The sequence below is a fragment of the Salmo salar genome, chromosome 02 (assembly GCF_965601325.2).
Source record: "Salmo salar chromosome 02, fSalSal1, whole genome shotgun sequence".
Taxonomy (NCBI): Eukaryota; Metazoa; Chordata; class Actinopteri; order Salmoniformes; family Salmonidae; genus Salmo; species Salmo salar.
The window spans coordinates 50,138,564-50,157,667 of record NC_138292.1 but is presented as its reverse complement, the minus strand read 5'-3'; the positions used below and the strand labels follow the sequence as shown (position 1 = coordinate 50,157,667).

At 43.0% G+C, this 19,104-nt stretch overlaps 1 protein-coding gene across 1 annotated transcript in view; it reads left to right on the top strand.

Moving 5' to 3' along the window:
* The window catches only part of LOC106584892 (apoptosis-stimulating of p53 protein 2), a 39,288-nt gene extending 20,216 nt beyond the window's left edge, over window positions 1–19,072 (top strand). The window contains exons 6-18 of the mRNA XM_014170517.3: window positions 881–1,049; window positions 1,551–1,732; window positions 2,801–2,965; window positions 3,553–3,766; window positions 3,945–4,070; window positions 4,448–4,554; window positions 4,987–5,335; window positions 5,563–6,299; window positions 12,949–13,086; window positions 13,567–13,700; window positions 14,075–14,241; window positions 14,478–14,677; window positions 16,390–19,072. Of these exons, the coding sequence (XP_014025992.3) occupies window positions 881–1,049; window positions 1,551–1,732; window positions 2,801–2,965; window positions 3,553–3,766; window positions 3,945–4,070; window positions 4,448–4,554; window positions 4,987–5,335; window positions 5,563–6,299; window positions 12,949–13,086; window positions 13,567–13,700; window positions 14,075–14,241; window positions 14,478–14,677; window positions 16,390–16,431 (2,730 nt within the window). The 3' untranslated portion in view covers window positions 16,432–19,072. The remainder of the gene's footprint in view (window positions 1–880; window positions 1,050–1,550; window positions 1,733–2,800; window positions 2,966–3,552; window positions 3,767–3,944; window positions 4,071–4,447; window positions 4,555–4,986; window positions 5,336–5,562; window positions 6,300–12,948; window positions 13,087–13,566; window positions 13,701–14,074; window positions 14,242–14,477; window positions 14,678–16,389) is intronic.
* The last annotated feature ends 32 nt before the right edge of the window (window positions 19,073–19,104 follow it).

Below are 19,104 nucleotides of genomic sequence, written 5' to 3'. Positions count from 1 at the left end.
ACTGACCAACTTGGCTATAAATTATAATCAGTAGTTATTTATGATGCAAGGGGATTTGTACATCAGTGCAGTCGATATCAAAACAAGCCCATTGACTCATTTGGTAGAGACATCTAATTCTTCACCTTGTCTCATACCTAGGCCAGCGTCAGGCAGATGGGCCTGTATGGCAGGGCTCTAGATGAGACAATGTCAAATAAAAAAAGTGTTTTTTTCCCCTTTCTTATTAGCTTGACATAGGCTTCCAGTTGAATAGGCTTGCTCTAGAGTCTGGTTCCTGTCAAGGTTTCTTCCTAGACAGTTCTCCTTCGCACTGTCTCCTCTGCCTTCTCTTTATTAAACTTTAAAGAAAAATACTTGTCTTTATTAATAAAGACATGGGAAGGGCTGTGTGTTCTACACTGAGTTAGGTTACAAAGGCTACAATAAAGGATGCTAACCTCTCACCATTACCAGTAACAGGGAAGGTTAGCATTTTACATTTTAGTCATTAAGCTGATGCTCTTATCGAGAGAGGAGGAATCATCTTTGGGCTTCTAACTTTCTCACTCATCATGCTTCATTTATGATTAATTCATAATCATGGCACCATCCATGTGAATATAGAAGTGTTCAGAAGCACCTTCTATTCTCACATGCACTAAAGTGACTCCAAAATGACAATACATTATTCCGTATTTAGTTACTATTGGGCAAGACATGATACAAAAGACACCCAAAACAAACTGCAAATGCTGAGTTTGTATAGTCACAAACTTGATGTAGTCATTGTGTGCCAGGGATATGGGACCAAATACTACTACTTTGACTACTTTTAATACACCATGTGAGTATTATTAAAAACTTTAATCTGAAAATGTTTTCTCGTTTGGTCGGCTAGGAGCAACATCTGCGCTACCTGAAGGTGCAGGAGAAGCAGCAGCAGGCGTCGGAGTATGAGAGACTACGGCAGCTTCGTGAGAACGCTGAGAACCAGGAGACCAAGCTGCGGCGGGTGCGGGCCCTCAAGGGTCAAGTGGAGCAGAAACGCCTCAGCAACAGCAAACTGGGTCAGTGCCAAGGGGAGAGCGAGGAGTCAAGACACTCGATGAAGAGGGGTTTGGGGAAGGAGCTGAGTAGGGCTTTCTGGGTGACATGTTTTTTTCCTACTAGACACACTTGACATATCTTTTAGCTGATTGGCTTAGTCCTACAGTGTACAACCAGCTAACTACTTTTGGTTCAAAAGAAGATTCCAGGTTTAGGTATCCAGAATATTATTTTGTCCAGCTATCTGTGTGTTCTGAGAATGTACACCTGACGGTTATGGGAACCTGAAGGTGCAATTTAGTGCAATGTTAGCTAAAACATTTCTGAAATGTTTTAATTTTTTTATCTACCATACCAGACGTTCACAGAACATGTTTAAGATAAAATATTGACGTTAACGGAACCTTCGATTTTGGTTTGACCTAACACATCATTAGCATTCTTTGAAATTTGACTAATGTGCATGTCTGTCTGTGCTTGCGTGTGTTTGTTGATTTGTGTGTGTGGGCCTGGCTGTATAGTGGAGGAGATAGAGCAGATGAATGGGCTGTTTCAGAGTAAGCAGTGCGAGCTCCTGGTGGCCGTCTCGAGAGTGGAGGAGCTGAGCAGGCAGCTGGAGACCTTGAAAAGCGTCAAGATGGAGTCCTCTCATGACGGCCCGAGCTCCGCCGGCGAGCTGGAGCGTCTTTACAAGGAGCTGCAGGTAAGAGAAGATCAGATTTGTCTGCTTCCACAGAAGTTTCTTTTTGCGGCATTTACAGGTAGAATCTGCAAAATAACATCATAACCACAGCACTGATGTTGGGTGATTAGGCCTGGTTCACAGTCGGCATTCCAATTCCCAAAGCTGTTCGATGGAGTTGAGGTCATGGCTCTGTGCAGGCCAGTCAATTTCTTCCACACCGATCTCAACAAACCATTTCTGTATGGTCCTCGCATTGTGCATGGGGGCATAGTCATGCTGAAACAGGAAAGGGCCTTCCCCAAACTGTTGTTACCAAGTTGGAAGCACAGAATTGTCTAGATTGTCATTGTATGCTGTAGCATTAAGATTTCCCTTCACTGAAACTAAGGGGCCTAACCCAAATCATGAAAAAGAGCCCCAGACCATTATTCCTCCTCCAACTAACTTTACAGTTAGCACTATGCATTCAGGCAGGTATCGTTCTCATGGCATCTGCCAAACCCAGATTCGTTGGTCAGACTGCCAGATGGTGAAGCGTGATTCATCACTCCAGAGTACGCGTTTCCAGTGCTCCAGATACCAGTGGTGGCATGCTTTACACCACTCTAGCTGACACTTGGCATTGCGCATGGTGATCTTAAGCTTGTGTGCAGCTGCTCGGCAATGGAAAGCCATTTCATGAAGCTTCCAACGAACAGTTCTTTTGCTGACGTTGCTTCCAGAGGCAGTTTGGAACTCGGTAGTGAGTGTTGCAACCAAGGACAGACGATTTTTATGCATGGCTGTGTGCACAATTTTATGCACCTGTCATCAACCGGTGTGGCCTAAATAGCCGAATCCACTAATTTGAAGGGGTGTCCATATACTTTTGTCTGTATATATAGTGTATACCCCAGAACAAAAGTGCTGGCTCTGAAGTTTTCTTTTCAGCACGGTTCCAGCAACTATGGTGGATATGTAACCAGGCAAACTCAGTAGAGATTGGTTTGGCTCGGCTTAGTTTGGCTCAGTAGTGGGAAAATCGCTATACACACATAAAGCTGACTCTAGCTCTTTCTGCCTTCTCCCTTCTCCCCCCGATTTAAGCTGAGGAATAAGCTGAACCAGGACCAGAGTGCCAAGCTACAACAGCAGCGTGAGAGTCTGAGCAAGCGTAACCTGGAGGTGGCCACCATGGACAAGCGAGTGGCCGAACTCCGCGAACGCCTGTGGAAGAAGAAGGCAGCGCTACAGCAGAAGGCGAACTTGCCCGTGAGTCAAGTCGAGGTTCAAAAGCTTTATTGTTCCCTTAGGGCAGTGTTCATCAGACCACATCAGCTCCACATTTATTGGAACTAAGCTTAGGAATGGGGCCAGGGAAATGTATCACCACTCCAATTCATAGACGGAGCTATGGATGCAAGACCTCACAGTTCATGAGATAAATGTGATGCATCCCTACATCAGGGATGGGAAACTTTGATGGGAGTGAGGGCCACAGAAAATCGGAACTTATCACGAGGGTCCACAGAGGCTCAAGGGTCTGAGTACCCACATCCATACTTTTGGGGGCACGAAGTGACATTTTGTTGCCCCCCCCACCATGCAAGTAAAACATTTTAGCAGCCCCCTCTTGACAGCGGAGACAGCAGTAAGTTGAGCCCCCGACTGAGTTCCTAAAAACATTATTATTCTATTTTTATTTTTATGGAAATTGATCCGCGGGCTGCCAGTTGCCCATCCCTGGCCTACAAAAGGGTGACATAACATATTATAAAGGCTCATACATGCTAATAACAACTAATAAAGCATCATATCTGCTAACTTTAGATAATGTGTTACCCAAACATTCTCTCCAGGTCCCCACAAAGAGCCAGGCCCTGCAGCCATGTGGCCCTTCCAGGGTGGCGGCTGTGGGCCCTTACATCCTGTCCTCCACTGCGGCCCCAGGGCCTCCGGTGCCCAGCCGACAGGAGCTGCTGATCAAGCCTGCTTACCCCGACGGCACCACCACCTTACCCATGCCAGACTCATCCACCAAGGCCCCTCCTAGACCGCTTAAACCCTACTCAGGTAAAAATGTTTCGTTATGGATGATTTTACTTTGTGTGTGTTCAATTGTGATTGTATGTGTGCGCTTGTGGCTGTGTTAGTGTGCATGTGTGTAACTGTGTAGTAGTAGATTGTGTATTTCTGCCTTTGCAATTCAAGTGCTCTTTCCATGTGTTAACACTTCTCCTATCTCTGACAGGTTTTCAGTCATCCAAGACGTCTAAGTTGTCCGACTGGTCCAGCTCCAGTGCAGAGTCCAGCGGCAGTCATCATGGCATGTCCTCTACTCTGCCTCGCATGTCCAGCCTCTCCTCACAGGGCTCAGGTAACCATCTTCCTTCGACTTGGCTAGGAAACAGGGTTGGGGTTCCACTACATGAATTAACAAATCCTAATAGAAATTTGCCCGATTTTGAATTAATGAAGGGAATTCTTGCTAAGGCCATGTTATTTCATTAATTTAGAAATGAATGTAGTATAGTGTTTTATTAAACTGATGCTATTCAAAATAAAGACTGGCTCCAGGTTACAGTGATTAGGATGTGTATATGGTTCTGACCATCTTGATTATGTTTGGTGGACGTTCTTATGTGGATGTCATATGGTTTGGGATGCAATGTTGGGGCTAGGGGATAATGTTCATGATGTTGGATGTCATATGGTTTTAATAATGTTCTAATGTGGTTTCCTTTGTGGTTGCAGGAGATGCCGAGACCCAAAAGGGGCGTCACATTTCTATGTTTGACACCCCGCCTCCCGTCCACTCACAGAACAATCAGAGCAGTGAGGACCTCTTGAGGGATACCCAGGTACTGCACTGATTTTCAGAAGCATTTCAGAAACGTTCATACATTATACTTAAAAGATGCTCCCTTGCTATGTTCCTCCCTACCCGACTTCCATTCTTCCTAGAAATGATCACAGACCCACAGAGAATGTGGTCAGAGATATAGATTATTCTGCTTTCCATTTTTTAGCTTTTTCCATAAATGCCCGATTAGTCAATGAAGCAGCTTCACAATGTATTTTTGATATACAGGGTTGTATTGTTTTTTTGGTTGGAGCGTGGTACTTGCAACACCATTTGTAGGCTTGATTTCATGGCCCACATACTTAATACTGGATATGTGTTTGAACAGTTGCATTGGATAAAACCATCTGTTAACTGACATTGTTGCAGTTATTATTATGCATTTAATTTTAATCATACTATGTATGTTACGGTCTTCTTGACTCGATAGGCGGGTGGTAAGGCTCTCGGCAAAGTGCCACCTCCTATCCCTACCAAGCCCCCGACCTTCGGCAAACTGCCCTACAGCACGGGCACCTTCCCGGGCAAGGCAAAACCGTCCGCCTCCCTCCATCTGTGTGCACCTCCGCCCATCCACAGCCACACCCTGCCTCTGCCCCCCAAGCAGGAGGCTCCTCTGGCGGCTACGGTGCGCCCCTTCACCCCGGATCCTCCAGAGTCCACAGCGGCAGTGCCTGTCCTGCAGAAGCCACAGACGGTGGCGGCCTCCTCCATCTACTCCATGTACACCCAACAGCCCAGGACAGGCGGGGGCACTCTGACACGCACGCAGCCCAGAGGTGAGAGAAGGAGCCATGGGCTACTGTAGTGTCTTGGCTACTCCTGTGACTCCTGGATCTTTACTATGCTACTAAACTGAGTAATTTGTTCAAATCATTCTGCATTTTCTGTTATTGTTTTGGAAAATACCTGCCTTAAATTTCCCTACTTAACAGCCTTACACTCTTTTAAAAGATGTAATGGTGATTGTGTTAGCATGCTAGATTAACCATTCACTCTCTGACAGTGTATGGAAAGCCAGTCATCTCAGGCAGTGGGGGGCAGCAGTCGCTCCTCCAGGACTCCACCTATTCGGGGGCCGGCGATTTCGAGGTGGACCAGGGGGGTCCCGGCTTGGCGTCTCCGGCCCCTGAGAGCCAGTGGGGCCAGGAGACGGAGCGGGCCCCTCGTCCCCTCAGCCCCACCAAGCTCCTTCCCTTCATCTCGCACCCTCACCGGCACCCCAGCGACGCCGACCTGGAAGCCCTGCGTCGCCGGCTGCACCATGCCCCGCGACCCCTCAAGAAGCGCAGCTCCATCACAGAGCCTGAGGGCCCCGCGGGGCCCAACATCCAGAAGCTTCTCTATCAGAAGACCACACTGGCCGCCATGGAGACTGTTGAGGCGTCCCCCTACGAGGGTGAAGGTGGAGGAACATGGAAGGAGGGGGCCAGTGCCGGTGGAGCCTCAGACCGCACTGGTACGTCCCAAGTTTTCACCGCTGCAGCATCCCTTGCTGAGACCGAGGAAGACGCACAGGTGTCCCCCCTCTCGCCCATCCCAGAGCTCTCTTCCTCCTCCAGCCACACCATGCCCCCGTCGCTGGAGCCCTGCCACCCGCCTCCCCATCAGCCAGAAGCCTACTTGGAGGAGTACCCGCCCTACCCGCCCCCTCCATACCCCAGCGCGGGGGAGCAGGACCTGGGGGAGGACACCCTCAACATGAAGGCACCGGAGGTCACGGGACAGGTCACTCTGCCACCGGTATGTAGCCACACCAAATACCCCATACTAGCATACAACATAGTATGAGGTCATGTTTTAGCCAAACATACTAAAAGGTGTGCTGGTATGGATATTGGGGTACATGGATGGTGAGATATTTGGTATTGGGAAACCATTTTGATTAATGTATTGTTTGTGTGACTTACAGTCAGAAGTTTACATACACCTTAGCCAAATACATTTAAACTCAGTTTTTCACAATTCCTGACATTTAATCCTAGTAAAAATTATCTGTCTTAGGTCAGTTAGGATCACCACTTTATTTTAAGAATGTGAAATGTCAGAATAATACTAGAGAATTATTTATTTCAGCTTTTATGTCTTTCATCACATTCCCAGTGGTCAGAAGTTTACATTCACTCAATTATTATTTGGTAGCATTGCCTTTAAATTGTTTAACTAGGGTCAAACGTTTCGGGTAGCCTCCCACAAGCTTCCCACAATAAATTGGGTGAATTTTGACCCATCCCTCCTGACAGAGCTGGTGTAACTGAGTCAGGTTTGTAGGCCTCCTTGCTCGCACATGCTTTTTCAGTTCTGCCCACATTCTCTATAGGATTGAGCTTAGGGCTTTGTGATGGCCACTCCAATACCTTGACATTGTTGTCCTTAAGCCATTTTGCCACAACTTTGGAAATATGCTTGGGGTCATTGTCCATTTGGAAGACCCATTTGCGACCAAGCTTTAACTTCCTGACTGATGTCTTTTCGTCCCGTGTGGCTCAGTTGGTAGAGCATGGTGTTTGCAATGCCAGGGTTGTGGGTTCGATTCCCACGGGGGACCAGTACGGGGGAAAAAAATGTATGAAATGTATGCATTCACTACTGTAAGTCACTCTGGATAAGAGCGTCTGCTAAATGACTAAAATGTTGATGTTGCTTCAATATATCCACATAATTGTCTTTCCTCATGAGGCCATCTATTTTGTGAAGTGCACCAGTCCCTCCTGCAGCAAAGCACCTCCACAACATGATGCTGCCACCCCCGTGCTTCACGGTTGGGATGGTGTTCTTCAGCCGGCAAGCCTCCCCCTTTTTCCTCCAAACATAATGATGGTCATTATGGCCAAACAGTTCTATTTTTGTTTCATCAGACCAGAGGAAATTTCTCCAAAAAGTACAATCTTTGTCCCCATGTGTGGTTGCAAAATGGCTTTTTTATGGCGGTTTTGGAGCAGTGGCTTCTTCCTTGCTGAGCGGCCTTTCAGGTTATGTTGATATAGGACTCGTTTTACTGTGGATATTGATACTTTTGTACCTGTTTCCTCCATTATCTTCACAAGATCCTTTGCTGTTGTTCTGGGATTGATTTGCACTTTTTGCACCAAAGTACGTTCATCTCTAGGAGACCGAACGCGTCTTCTTCCTGAGCGGTATGACGGCTGCATGGTCCCATGGTGTTTATACTTGCGTACTATTGTTTGTACAGATGAATGTGGTACCTTCAGACATTTGGAAATTGCTCCCAAGGATGAAACAGACTTGTGGAGCTCTACAATTTTTTTCTGAGGTCTTGGCTGATTTCTTTTGATATTCCCATGATGTTTCAAAAGACCACTGAGTTTGAAGGTAGGCCTTGAAATACATCCACAGGTACACCTCCAATTGAATCAAATTATGTCAATTAGCCTATCAGAAGCTTGTAAATCCATGACATTTTCTGGAATTGTCCAAGCTGTTTAAAGGCACAGTCAACTTAGTGTATGTGAACTTCTGACCCACTGGAATTGTGATACAGTGAATTATAATTGAAATAATCTGTCTGTAAACAATTGTTGGAAAAATTACTTGTGTCATGCACAAAGTAGATGTCCTAACCGACTTGCCAAAACGATATAGTTTGTTAACAAGAAATTAGTGGAGTGGTTGAAAACGAGTTTATGACTAAGCTAAGTGTATGTAAACTTCCGACTTCAACTGTATACAACATATACACCCACCTGAGGATCTGTCTTTTTCAGCCATCTGTGTTTGAAGGGTGTAAAATCCACTTGTCAGTATGGCTGTTGCGGTGACCATGTTACCTCCACACCGGCAGTCATGAGTCATGACCGCAGTAAAATTCCATGTAACCATTGAGTCACGGTAATCTCCTTTTATACACTGGACATGCGTTGGTAGTACCCAACTCACCTTGTACTCAGCGCTCTATTGTTCCTCTAGTCTAACCACTCTGACATAAATGCAATCAAATCACATCAACCACTTATCAGAACAGTATCATGCTTTTAAAACTCACCGCACTATGATTGATCAATTTGAAGAAAGAAGTTCAACAGCAGGTTGAAACTGAGTGTAAAACATGGTCGCTGTGGATGTTGTTTCAAAGCCTAACATAACGAAATGGACAGCGCTTTCTGAGGTGATGATTCTTTCAAAACCCCAATACGCATATTAGTTCTTATGTATACGCATAGGCCTGTATATGAAATGCGTGTTCTTATAAGCCCAGACTTTTCTATATGCAATCCAGTGTGAAAGCAGGGTTTTGATGGTTGCCACTAAAGAGGATACTGCTACTATATTTATTTTCAGCTGCTCATATTAAACACATGCTCCACTATAAATCTGGAGTAGCCTACCAGTCCGCCATGGCAGGAAAGCGGCCTCCATTCACTATTCGAGTGCAATGTTTTTTGCCCCTGTTCCTGGCCATTTGATAAGGGGCCATTCATTCTAAATCGATACTAATTTTACATAAGGTAAAATATAAAGTAAAATATATTTTCATTTAACACTTTTTTTGGTTACTACATGATTCCATATGTGTTATTTCATTGTTTTGATGACTTCACTATTATTCTACAATGTAGAAAATAGTAAAAATAAAGAAAAACCCTGGAATGAGTAGGTGTGTCCAAACCTTTGACTGGTACTGTATTAGTCAAGACGAGATTAAATTGATAATAGTCTGATGGGTGAAAATATGCTCGCTTGATGAGAGGACAGCATGTGCAGTCTGAGGCAAGGAACAGAGGGCAAGCTATATTTGCCACTTTCTTAAATCATCAATAGCCTATAGTCGCATCATGCAGCCCATATATGTTTTGATTTCTGAGACATTCTAAGGTTTATATCATTCACAATAAAAGTTATCAAATAACGCTAAATCTAGTGTATAGGACCTGTTTCAAATGATCACTTTTACGCTCAACATAGCCACTTCATATGTGCACTTGCTCCGGAATAGGAAAAATATCCTTGGTTTTATTCAGCTACAGTGCATTCGGAACTATTCTGACCCCTTGACTTTTTCCACATTTTGTTACTTTACAGCCTTATTCTAAGATCGACTACATTTTCCTTTTTCTCATCAATCTACATGCAGTAACCCATAATGACAAAGGAAAAAAACAGTTTTTTTATACTTTTTTGCAAATGTATAAAAAATATTTACATAAGTATTCAGACACTTTACACTGTATTTTGTTAAAGCACCTTTGGCAGAGATTACAGCCTCGAGTCTTCTTGGGTATGACGCTACAAACTTGGCACACCTGTATTTGGGGATTTTCTCCTGTTCCTCTTTGCAGATCCTCTCAAGCTCTGTCAGGTCGGATGGTGAGTGTTGCTGCACAGCTATTTTCAAGTCTCTCCAGAGATGTTCGATCGGGTTCAAGTCCGGGCTCTGGCTGGGCCACTCAAAGACATTCAGAGACTTGACCAGAAGCCACTACTGCATTTTCTTGGCTGTGTGCTTAGGGTCGTTGTCCTGTTGAAAGGTGAACCTTCACCCCAGTCTGAGGTCCTGAGAACTCTGGAGCAGGTTTTCATCAAAGATCTCTCTCTGTATTTTGCTCCATTCATCCTTCCCCCTATCCTGGCTAGTCTCCTAGTCCCTGGTCTGAATGCTTATGTAAATGTGATATTTCAGTTTTGTTTTATAAATTGGCAACAATTTCTAAATACACTTTTCACTTTGTCATTATTGTGTGTAGATTGCTGAGGGGGAAAATAATATTTAATCAATTTTAGAATAAGGCTGTAACATAACAAAATGTGGAAATAGTCAAGGGGTCTGAATACTTTCCGAAGGCACTGTAAGTTAAATTCTATTCTTATTACTATAAAACCATGTAATACTGTATAAAATAATAGCACAGGAATTCTAAACATATCTTGTTTACTAAATGAACTAGCCTACAGCCTATGGCGCATAGCCAAATAACGTATCTAGGTCAAATCATTCTGTTCTTCTGAAATACATTTCCTTCATAATCATGTTTTAGACCTGCCTAAAATAAATAATGGATTTATTGTGATGGTGTATATTAAATAGATTTGTTAGATATAAAAAATAAAAGAAATTGATGTTCCAGAGGCACAGTAGCGGCTTGTATCCGGCTGTATGCTTGGAGGCCTGGAGATGCTAAACATGTTTGTTAACCTCTCTGGGCTAGGTGGCACCAAATCGTCCCACCTACGTAACAGCCAGTTGAATCCTGTGGCGCGATTTTCAAATACCTTAGAAATGCTATTACTTCAATTTCTCAAACATATGACTATTTTACAGCTATTTAAAGACAAGACTCTCGTTAATCTAACCACACTGTCCGATTTCAAAAAGGCTTTACAACGAAAGCAAAACATTAGATTATGTCAGCAGAGTATAGATACAGAACTCCTCTATGCACTCGATATGTCCGATTTTTAAAATAGCTTTTCGGTGAAAGCACATTTTGCAATATTCTAAGTAGATAGCCCGGCATCACAGGGCTAGCTATTTAGACACCCAGCAAGTTTAGCCTTCACCAAAATCAGATTTACTATTAGAAAAGTTTGATTACCTTTCCTGTTCTTCGTCAGAATGCACTCCCAGGACTTCTACTTCAATAACAAATGTTGGTTTGGTCCAAAATAATCCATAGTTATGTTCCAACAGCGGCGTTTTGTTCGTGCGTTCAGGACACTATCCGAATGGTAAATAAGGGTCGCGCGCACGGCGCATTTTGTGACAAAAGATTTCTAAATATTTCATTACCGTACATCGCTGTTTAAAATCAATTTTTATGCCATTTTTCTCGTAAAAAAGCGATAATATTCTGACCGGGAATCTGCAATTAGGTAAACAGCCGAAAGAAAATACAGCATGGGGTCGACTCGGGCACGCGCCTAATTCCTTTGTCCTCTGATCGGCCACTTGGCAAAGGCGATTATGTGTTTCAGCCTGGGGCTGCCTCGACATCGTTCAGCTTTTTCCCGGGCTCTGAGAGCCTATTAGAGCCGTAGGAAGTGTCACGTTACAGCTAAGATCCTGACTCTTCAATAAACAGAGGCAAGAACAACAACACCTTGTCAGACAGGCCACTTCCTGCATGAAATCTTCTCAGGTTCTTGCCTGCCATATGAGTTCTGTTATACTCACAGACACCATTCAAACAGTTTTAGAAACTTTAGGGTGTTTTCTATCCAAAGCCAATAATTATATGCATATTCTAGTTACTGGGCAGGAGTAGTAACCAGATTAAATCGGGTACGTTTTTTATCCGGCCGTGTAAATACTGCCCCCTAGCCCTAACAGGTTTTAATTAACTGTCAGTTACCGTGAGACCGGTAGTCTTTCGAATGACAACTGGCTCACATTTCATGACCGCCACAGCCCTACTCGTCACTTAAATGGTTTTCATTTTACTCCTGCGACTCTTTCATACCCTTGCTTGTGCCTGTAATTTTTTCCCGTTAACATTACGACTGTGGAGATGTTTGTAATGACCTGTCAAACACACCCCGGTAATGGCTGAAATGGGCTCAATGGAAAACATTGGCTTTCTGTTGACTATAAGAACACTAAAGCTTCGTCTGGGTTTTAACAGTCTCGTCACTTACGTCACAAGAAAGCGAATAAATATAACTTTATTTTGATGGGTGGTAGTTTTTTGTGGAATTGAAAAGTAATAATTTAATCTAGTTGAGGAAAAAAAGATAACAAAAATGTTAAAGAATTAGATTTCCCTGAAATAAAGCAACTTCCGAAAATGAACACTCGGATTATAGTGATATTATGCCCGATTTCACAAACAATGTAAAGTATGTTTAGATGGGTGTATTCTAAAGCAAAGCGTGTTTTTTTTTTTTTTTATCCGAGGGTATCCTGCTATCGACACACTTGTTGAATTATGCAAGAGAATGTGACAACAGTAATTAATGAAGGAGTCTCAAGAGTGCAGGTAGGGTAGACTGAGCAAGTGTTTGGTGGTTTCAGCCCTGTTCCACCCCTTTATGTTAATATATCATATATGCAAGTATATCCAGTGTATTTATGCATATGATGCACATATAATTATATTTTAACACACACCAAAAAAAATACCTGATTACAATATTAAAATGTGTATATATTGGACAAATTGAATACCTGCATTTCCACCAAAGTCCCTGAACTGCATTCATTATTTGTCTGAGCCAGTAAAATGTTTTATGTGCTATAATTTAGTCAATATCTGATGGATAATACAAATTCTAAAAGTTTGGAGGATCTTTATCCATTGTCCAACTGTTGCATTTATTATAATTCATTTGAAAACCTTAACAATTTTGATGACCGTAGCTAGCAGATGTCACTGCATTTATATTGTAATTGTGAAACATCTACACCCCTCACTCCTCTACTCCAACTCCACTCCTGCAGGGCAAGAGGACCAACCTGCGGAAGGTCGGCTCGGAGCGCATCGACCACGGCATGCGGGTCAAGTTTAACCCCCTGGCCCTGCTGCTGGACTCATCTCTGGAGGGAGAGTATGATCTGGTGCAGAGGGTCATCTATGATGTGAGTAGTCCCACTCCTTTTAATTGAAGAGAGAGTTTAGAGTTGGGAAGAAAAGGGGGGTGGGGAGTCAAAGGGCTGTTGGTCAGAGGTTATCCAGTCTGTGATGTGAGTTTTACATCATTAGCCTTGCTAATTTCGTCTGTTTCAATGTTAATACTAACCTCAGACGACTCTTCCACGCAGACATCCCATAAGCAAAGGCTTTGCAATGCCGCTGCAAGTAATACTTTAGTACTCTTAAGCAACAAGAAAAGCTGCTCTATGGCCATCAAAATGCTTAGCTTAGAAGTTGCCCTTAGGCACAGTAATAGGACCAGCTAAAACCTACCCAAATCCTAACCTCAACCATGTTGCCCTTAGGGACAGATCTAAGATCAGCTAATCCCTCCCCAAATCCTAACATCAACCGTAAGGGGTAAAGACCGATAACTGACCTTTTCTAGGAAATGTCTTGAAGCCTATTAACTTTCCGCCTTATAGGTGGATGACCCCAGCCTGCCCAATGACGAGGGCATCACAGCCCTGCACAACGCCGTCTGCGCCGGCCACACCGAGATCGTCAAGTTCCTGGTGCAGTTTGGCGTGAACGCCAACGCTGCCGACAGCGATGGCTGGTGAGCCATTGTCACTTTACAGTGGCCATTGTCACGTTAGTTGCCGTTGTCCCTTTACAGTAACTTTATAGTGGTTGTTGTCACTTTACAGTAGCTTTTATAAAAGCTGTTGTCACCCCCAGCAACCAGTAGCACGTTACATCCAATGTTTTCATGTGGCTGATGTTATCCAGTCGCCCACTATTATTAAAGAGTTATTGTTATTTTATCTCTCCCCTCCTTCACTCTCCCTCACCCATCCTCTTGCTCTCATCTCCTCCAACTCTCCCACCTTGTTCCCTCTCTTATCTCCATCTGCCCTCCTCTCTACCTCCTTCCCTTTCTTTCTTCCATCCCTACCTCACTCCACCTCTCTGTGTCTGTCTCTCTCCCAGGACTCCACTGCACTGCGCGGCCTCCTGTAACAATGTGCAGGTGTGTAAGTTCCTGGTGGAGTCCGGGGCTGCTGTGTTCGCCACCACCTACAGTGACATGCAGACAGCGGCAGACAAGTGCGAGGAGATGGAGGAGGGCTACGCACAGTGCTCCCAGTTCCTCTACGGTGAGACCGCTAGTGTACTCTGACTGGAGACAAAGCACAAACATTTGCTCAAAACAACAAAACAATCAGTGTGCCTAATACTCTTTTTCCGTTTTGCATTCGACCACTCCGCTTGTTTACAAAATGTAGCTACCCTCACCTACTCTAACATTCTGCTCTCCGTAACATGTTCTAGCGGAAATGGAATCTTAACGGCTTGTTCCTGACGAGGTGGGTGTGACTTTGTGTTGATGCAGGTGTGCAGGAGAAGATGGGCATCATGAACCGTGGGGTGGTGTACGCCCTGTGGGACTACGAGGCTGAGGACGATGACGAGCTGGCCTTCCAGGAAGGCGACTGCATGACGGTGCTGCGGCGCGAGGACAAGGACGAGATGGAGTGGTGGTGGGCCCGCTGCGGAGACCGAGAGGGCTACATTCCAAGGAACCTGCTAGGGGTGAGCAGGAGAGAGTGTAGGGACACTAGCCTGGCCACACACATGCTCTACCCCTAGTTCCTAAGCCCTAGGCACTCCTGTAGATCTGAAATGATTGGATAGGTGTAAGAAATGTGGCAAAAATCATAGGCAGGGTGAAGAGCAGTCAATTTGGAATCCAGCAATAATGTCTGTCTGTGGGCTGCAGCTCCATATTATATTCAGAGCAGTGGTTTAATATAGGAAAAGTGGACATGCACATATCCAGTGGTTTTGACCAAGGGCCATTTCCACAAAGCGTCTAAGAGGAGGAATGCTGATCTAGGATCTGTCCATATACCGTAAAACTTCCATTAAACGGCGAGCCTCCAACAAACTCCGGTCACTTCTAATGGCCGGTCAAAACAGGGTAATTACCAGTAGGTTATGCATTTTCTCGCACTGCTCCAGTGGAATTTCACAGCATCTCTACCAAAGAGTTAATTGTTTTTCAATCCTCTTTCTCTACTCGCGCTGGATGATTGATCCCTATCTGCCAAAATGCAATAATTCTGTTTGTGTAGCCAGCAAAAAAAACTGCCAACCGTGTTTTTATTTATTTAACCTAAGGCAAGTCAGTTAAGAACACATTTTTATTTACAATGACGGCCTACATAGAGGTTGGATATTCGACAGACATTCGGCTCTATGGGGCTAGTTGGAGATGTATCTCTAACTTACAACCTCAAACTAACTTTACCATAATCCACTTTGCCGCCTTTGTAGTCCAACATTGTAGTGCGTTCTAAATGTGTTTTAATTAGCAAACGGAACTGTTGGTGAACTTATTAATGGCAGTAGCTGTTTTTATCAACTTGTAGAGCTAGAAACCCGATTTTATAACAGGGTGAGCTCTGCGTATAAAGCAAATAATCGACCGATTGCTTAAAGTGATCAATTTTGGCAAATGAAATGTGAAATGTTCTACTCTGAGATGTTGTGAATACTGGCCCCGGTGCTGGAGGTTCGAAGAATATGTTCAGTGAAAAGCAGGGGCGCAACTTTCACTGGGGAAGGGGGGGTACAAAACGAGGCAACGGTGTGCGTTATGACCATGCGGACACCTCCGAGGGGTCGGGTAGGCTGCTTGAAGTGTTTATCCAACTGGAAAAAATGTATAAGAATAATTATGTCACCCCCACTTCTAAAACCAAAATTGTGCCCCTGCTGAAAAGTGCAACTTGCAATCTATTTGGGAAGAAATTATCCTTGGGGGTCTACTTCTCTGATTAGAAGACTGGGGAAAACCTAACTGTTGTGTATTGATATTCTAGTTTGTCCCATTAGGGCACCTGTAACACCCCACTGCTTACCTACGTTGGAATGCTGGGAATGTTTTGTCCTGTGAAACGCATTAAACAATGCCCACGTTAGTTTCTACTCATGTCCTGTCCTTATATTAGTTGTATAAGTAATACATTGTGCTATGCAACGCTAACATTTCTTAGTCACGCATGCCTTGTAAAGACCTACCAGCTCTATGCGTAACCTCCTTGACAGAAACTTACCTGCCATTTCACATATGGAGATCATCTGGCAAGGATTAATAGATTTCTTTAACTAGTGGGGGAAATCCTGTCACCTAAGAATATTATGTAATAATGCTGAATCTAAATTGAGACCATCTAAATGAGAATCTCAGCCCCCTGCTTACCATAGTTATGATCTTTAAATTTGTATTTTCTTATTTTTAGCTGTATCTGAGGATCAAGCCACGGCAGAGGAGCTTGGCTTAAATTATATCGGCTCACGTTCCACCCTACTCGCTGAAAACTACTCCAACTTGAAGTTCAACAAGAAGTTACTTTTGAAAGGCAAATGAAGAACCTAAAAGTCCAGTGCTACATTTCACGCTTCTGGTCTTTTTGGATGTCAAAGTCAAGTATTCCATTTCAAGCTTTTGGACCTGTCTGTGAAGGACCATATCATGCTAAAGGGTTTTCAACCCATGTATGGATAATATTCACATGGTTATGCTGTTTCCTTTTCACTGCAGGAATGTATACACCGCGCAACATTTGTAATGGAGACTTCTGAACAGTGTTTTTTTGTAGATGTGTGATTTTCTGAGCAGAATCAATTTGTAAGGGTTTGTAACTGTGGCAGTTGGAAATGTAAAGCTTTTTCTACGTCATGGCAAGAGGCAAGCTTATAACCACACAAGATATAGTATATAAAAACATTGGTTGACTATCTTCCGTTTATCACAAACAATCTTGCTGTGGGTATACAGTGCCTTCAGAAAGAGTTCATGCCACTTGACTTATTCCACATTTTGTATTACAGCCTGAATTCAAAATGGATTAAATTCATTTTTATTCTTACCAATCTACACACAATAGCCCATAATGACAAACTGAAAACATGGTTTAGAAATGTATTGAAAATGAAATACAGAAATATCTAATTAACAAGTATTCACACCACTGAGTTATTACATGTTAAAATCACCTTTGGCAGCGATTACAGCTGAGTCTTTCTGGGTTAGTCTCTCTACGAGCTTTACACATCTGGGTATTTGCACATAATAAAAAAAAAAATCTTCAAGCACTGTCAAGTTGGTTGATCATTGTTTAGACAGCCATTATCAATTCTTGCCATAGATTTTGAATTCGATTTAAGTCAAAACTGTTACTAGGCCACTCAGGAACATTCAATGTCATCTTGGTAAGCAACTTCAATGTATATTTGGCCTTGTATTTTAGGTTATTGTCATGTTGAAAGGTGAATTTGTCCCCAGCATCTGTTGGAAAGCAGACTCAACCAGGGTTTCCTCTAGGATTTTGCCTGTGCTTAGCTCTATTCTGTTTTATTTTATCCCAAAAAAAACTCCCTAGTCTTTGCCGATGACAAGCATACCCATAACATGATGCAGCCACCACCATGTTTGAAAATATGAAGAGTGGTACTCAGTGATGTGCTGTTGGATTTTCCCCAAACCTAACAATTTATATTCAGGACATAAAGTTATTTTGTTTGCCACAATTTTTTGCAGTTTTAGTTTAGTGCCTTATTGCAAACAGGATGCATGTTTTGGAATATTTTTTTCTGTACATGCTTTCTTTTTTTCACTCTGTTATTTAGGTTAGTATTGTGAAGTAACTATAATGTCGTTGAACCATCCTCAGTTTCTCCTACCACAGCCATTAAACTAACTGTTTTAAACTCACATTTGACCTCATGGTGAAATCCCTGAGCGGTTTCCTTCCTCTCCGTCAACTGAGTTAGGAAGGACGCCTGACTCTTTGTAGTGACTGGGTGTATTGATACACCATCCAAAGTGCAATAACTTCACCATGCGCAAAGGGATATTCAATGTCTGTTTTGAAATGTTTTACCAAGTATCATGGCCATTCTTTGTGAGGCATTGGAAAACCTCCCTGATCTTTGTGGTTGAATCTGTGTTTAAATTCACTGCTCGACTGAGGGACCTTGCAGATGATTGTATTTGTGGGGTACAGAGATGAGGTAGTCATTCAAAAATTGTGTTAAACACTATTGCACATAATGAGTCCATGCAACTAATGTGACTTGTTAAGCAAAAAAAAAAACGTATTTAGGCTTGCCTTAACAAAGGGGTTGAATACCTATTGACTCAAGACATTTCAGCTTTTTATTTTTAATTAATTTGTAAAAAAATAAAAAATACACCGTTGTGTGTAGACCCGTAACACAAAATCTGTTTAAATTCAAGCTGTAAAACAATGTGGAAAAAGTGAAGGGGTGTGAACACTTTCTAAAGGCACTTTAGTTCCACCTAGATTTGAAGCTCTAATGTTGTTACTTTCAGTTTTCCTATGAATGTTTATTTTTCAATGTTTTTGTAGAACATTGTGTAAGTACTGCATGGAGCCTGGCATGCTGTGCTAATAATGTTGAATGCACAAGCTTCAACGGCCTTGCTCAACATCACCTCCTTATCCAATCCTTCATATCATAAAGAGATGCTCAACGTTGTTCTTGGAAAGGTATAGTCCTGTAGGTTTTTGCTCCAACCATAATCTAGCCCATCCTATTTATAACAATTAGGTGGTTGATAAGCTGAATCAGGTCAGTTACAACTGCGGATGGAGCGAAAACCTACAAGAGGTTCTCTCCAGGAACAGGGTTAGCCCTGCACATGGACCAGACAGAATATAACCAGCATTTTTTGGTTACACAACTTTCATGATTAAGCCATTATAAATGCTTTTTAATGCCTAATTTCAATGTAAATGATAGTCATTAATAGTATGTAGACCCTTAACTATTTATACATGTTTAGCCTATTCATGAAAGTCATAAGTGTAAACACATTTTATTAATGGAATTGAGTCATTTAAAAACTTTGCTTTCAGCTAAACTGCAAAATGCACATTAAATGTGTTCTGTGAACAATCGGTGTTGACCATCAAGCTAAATAAGTTCAG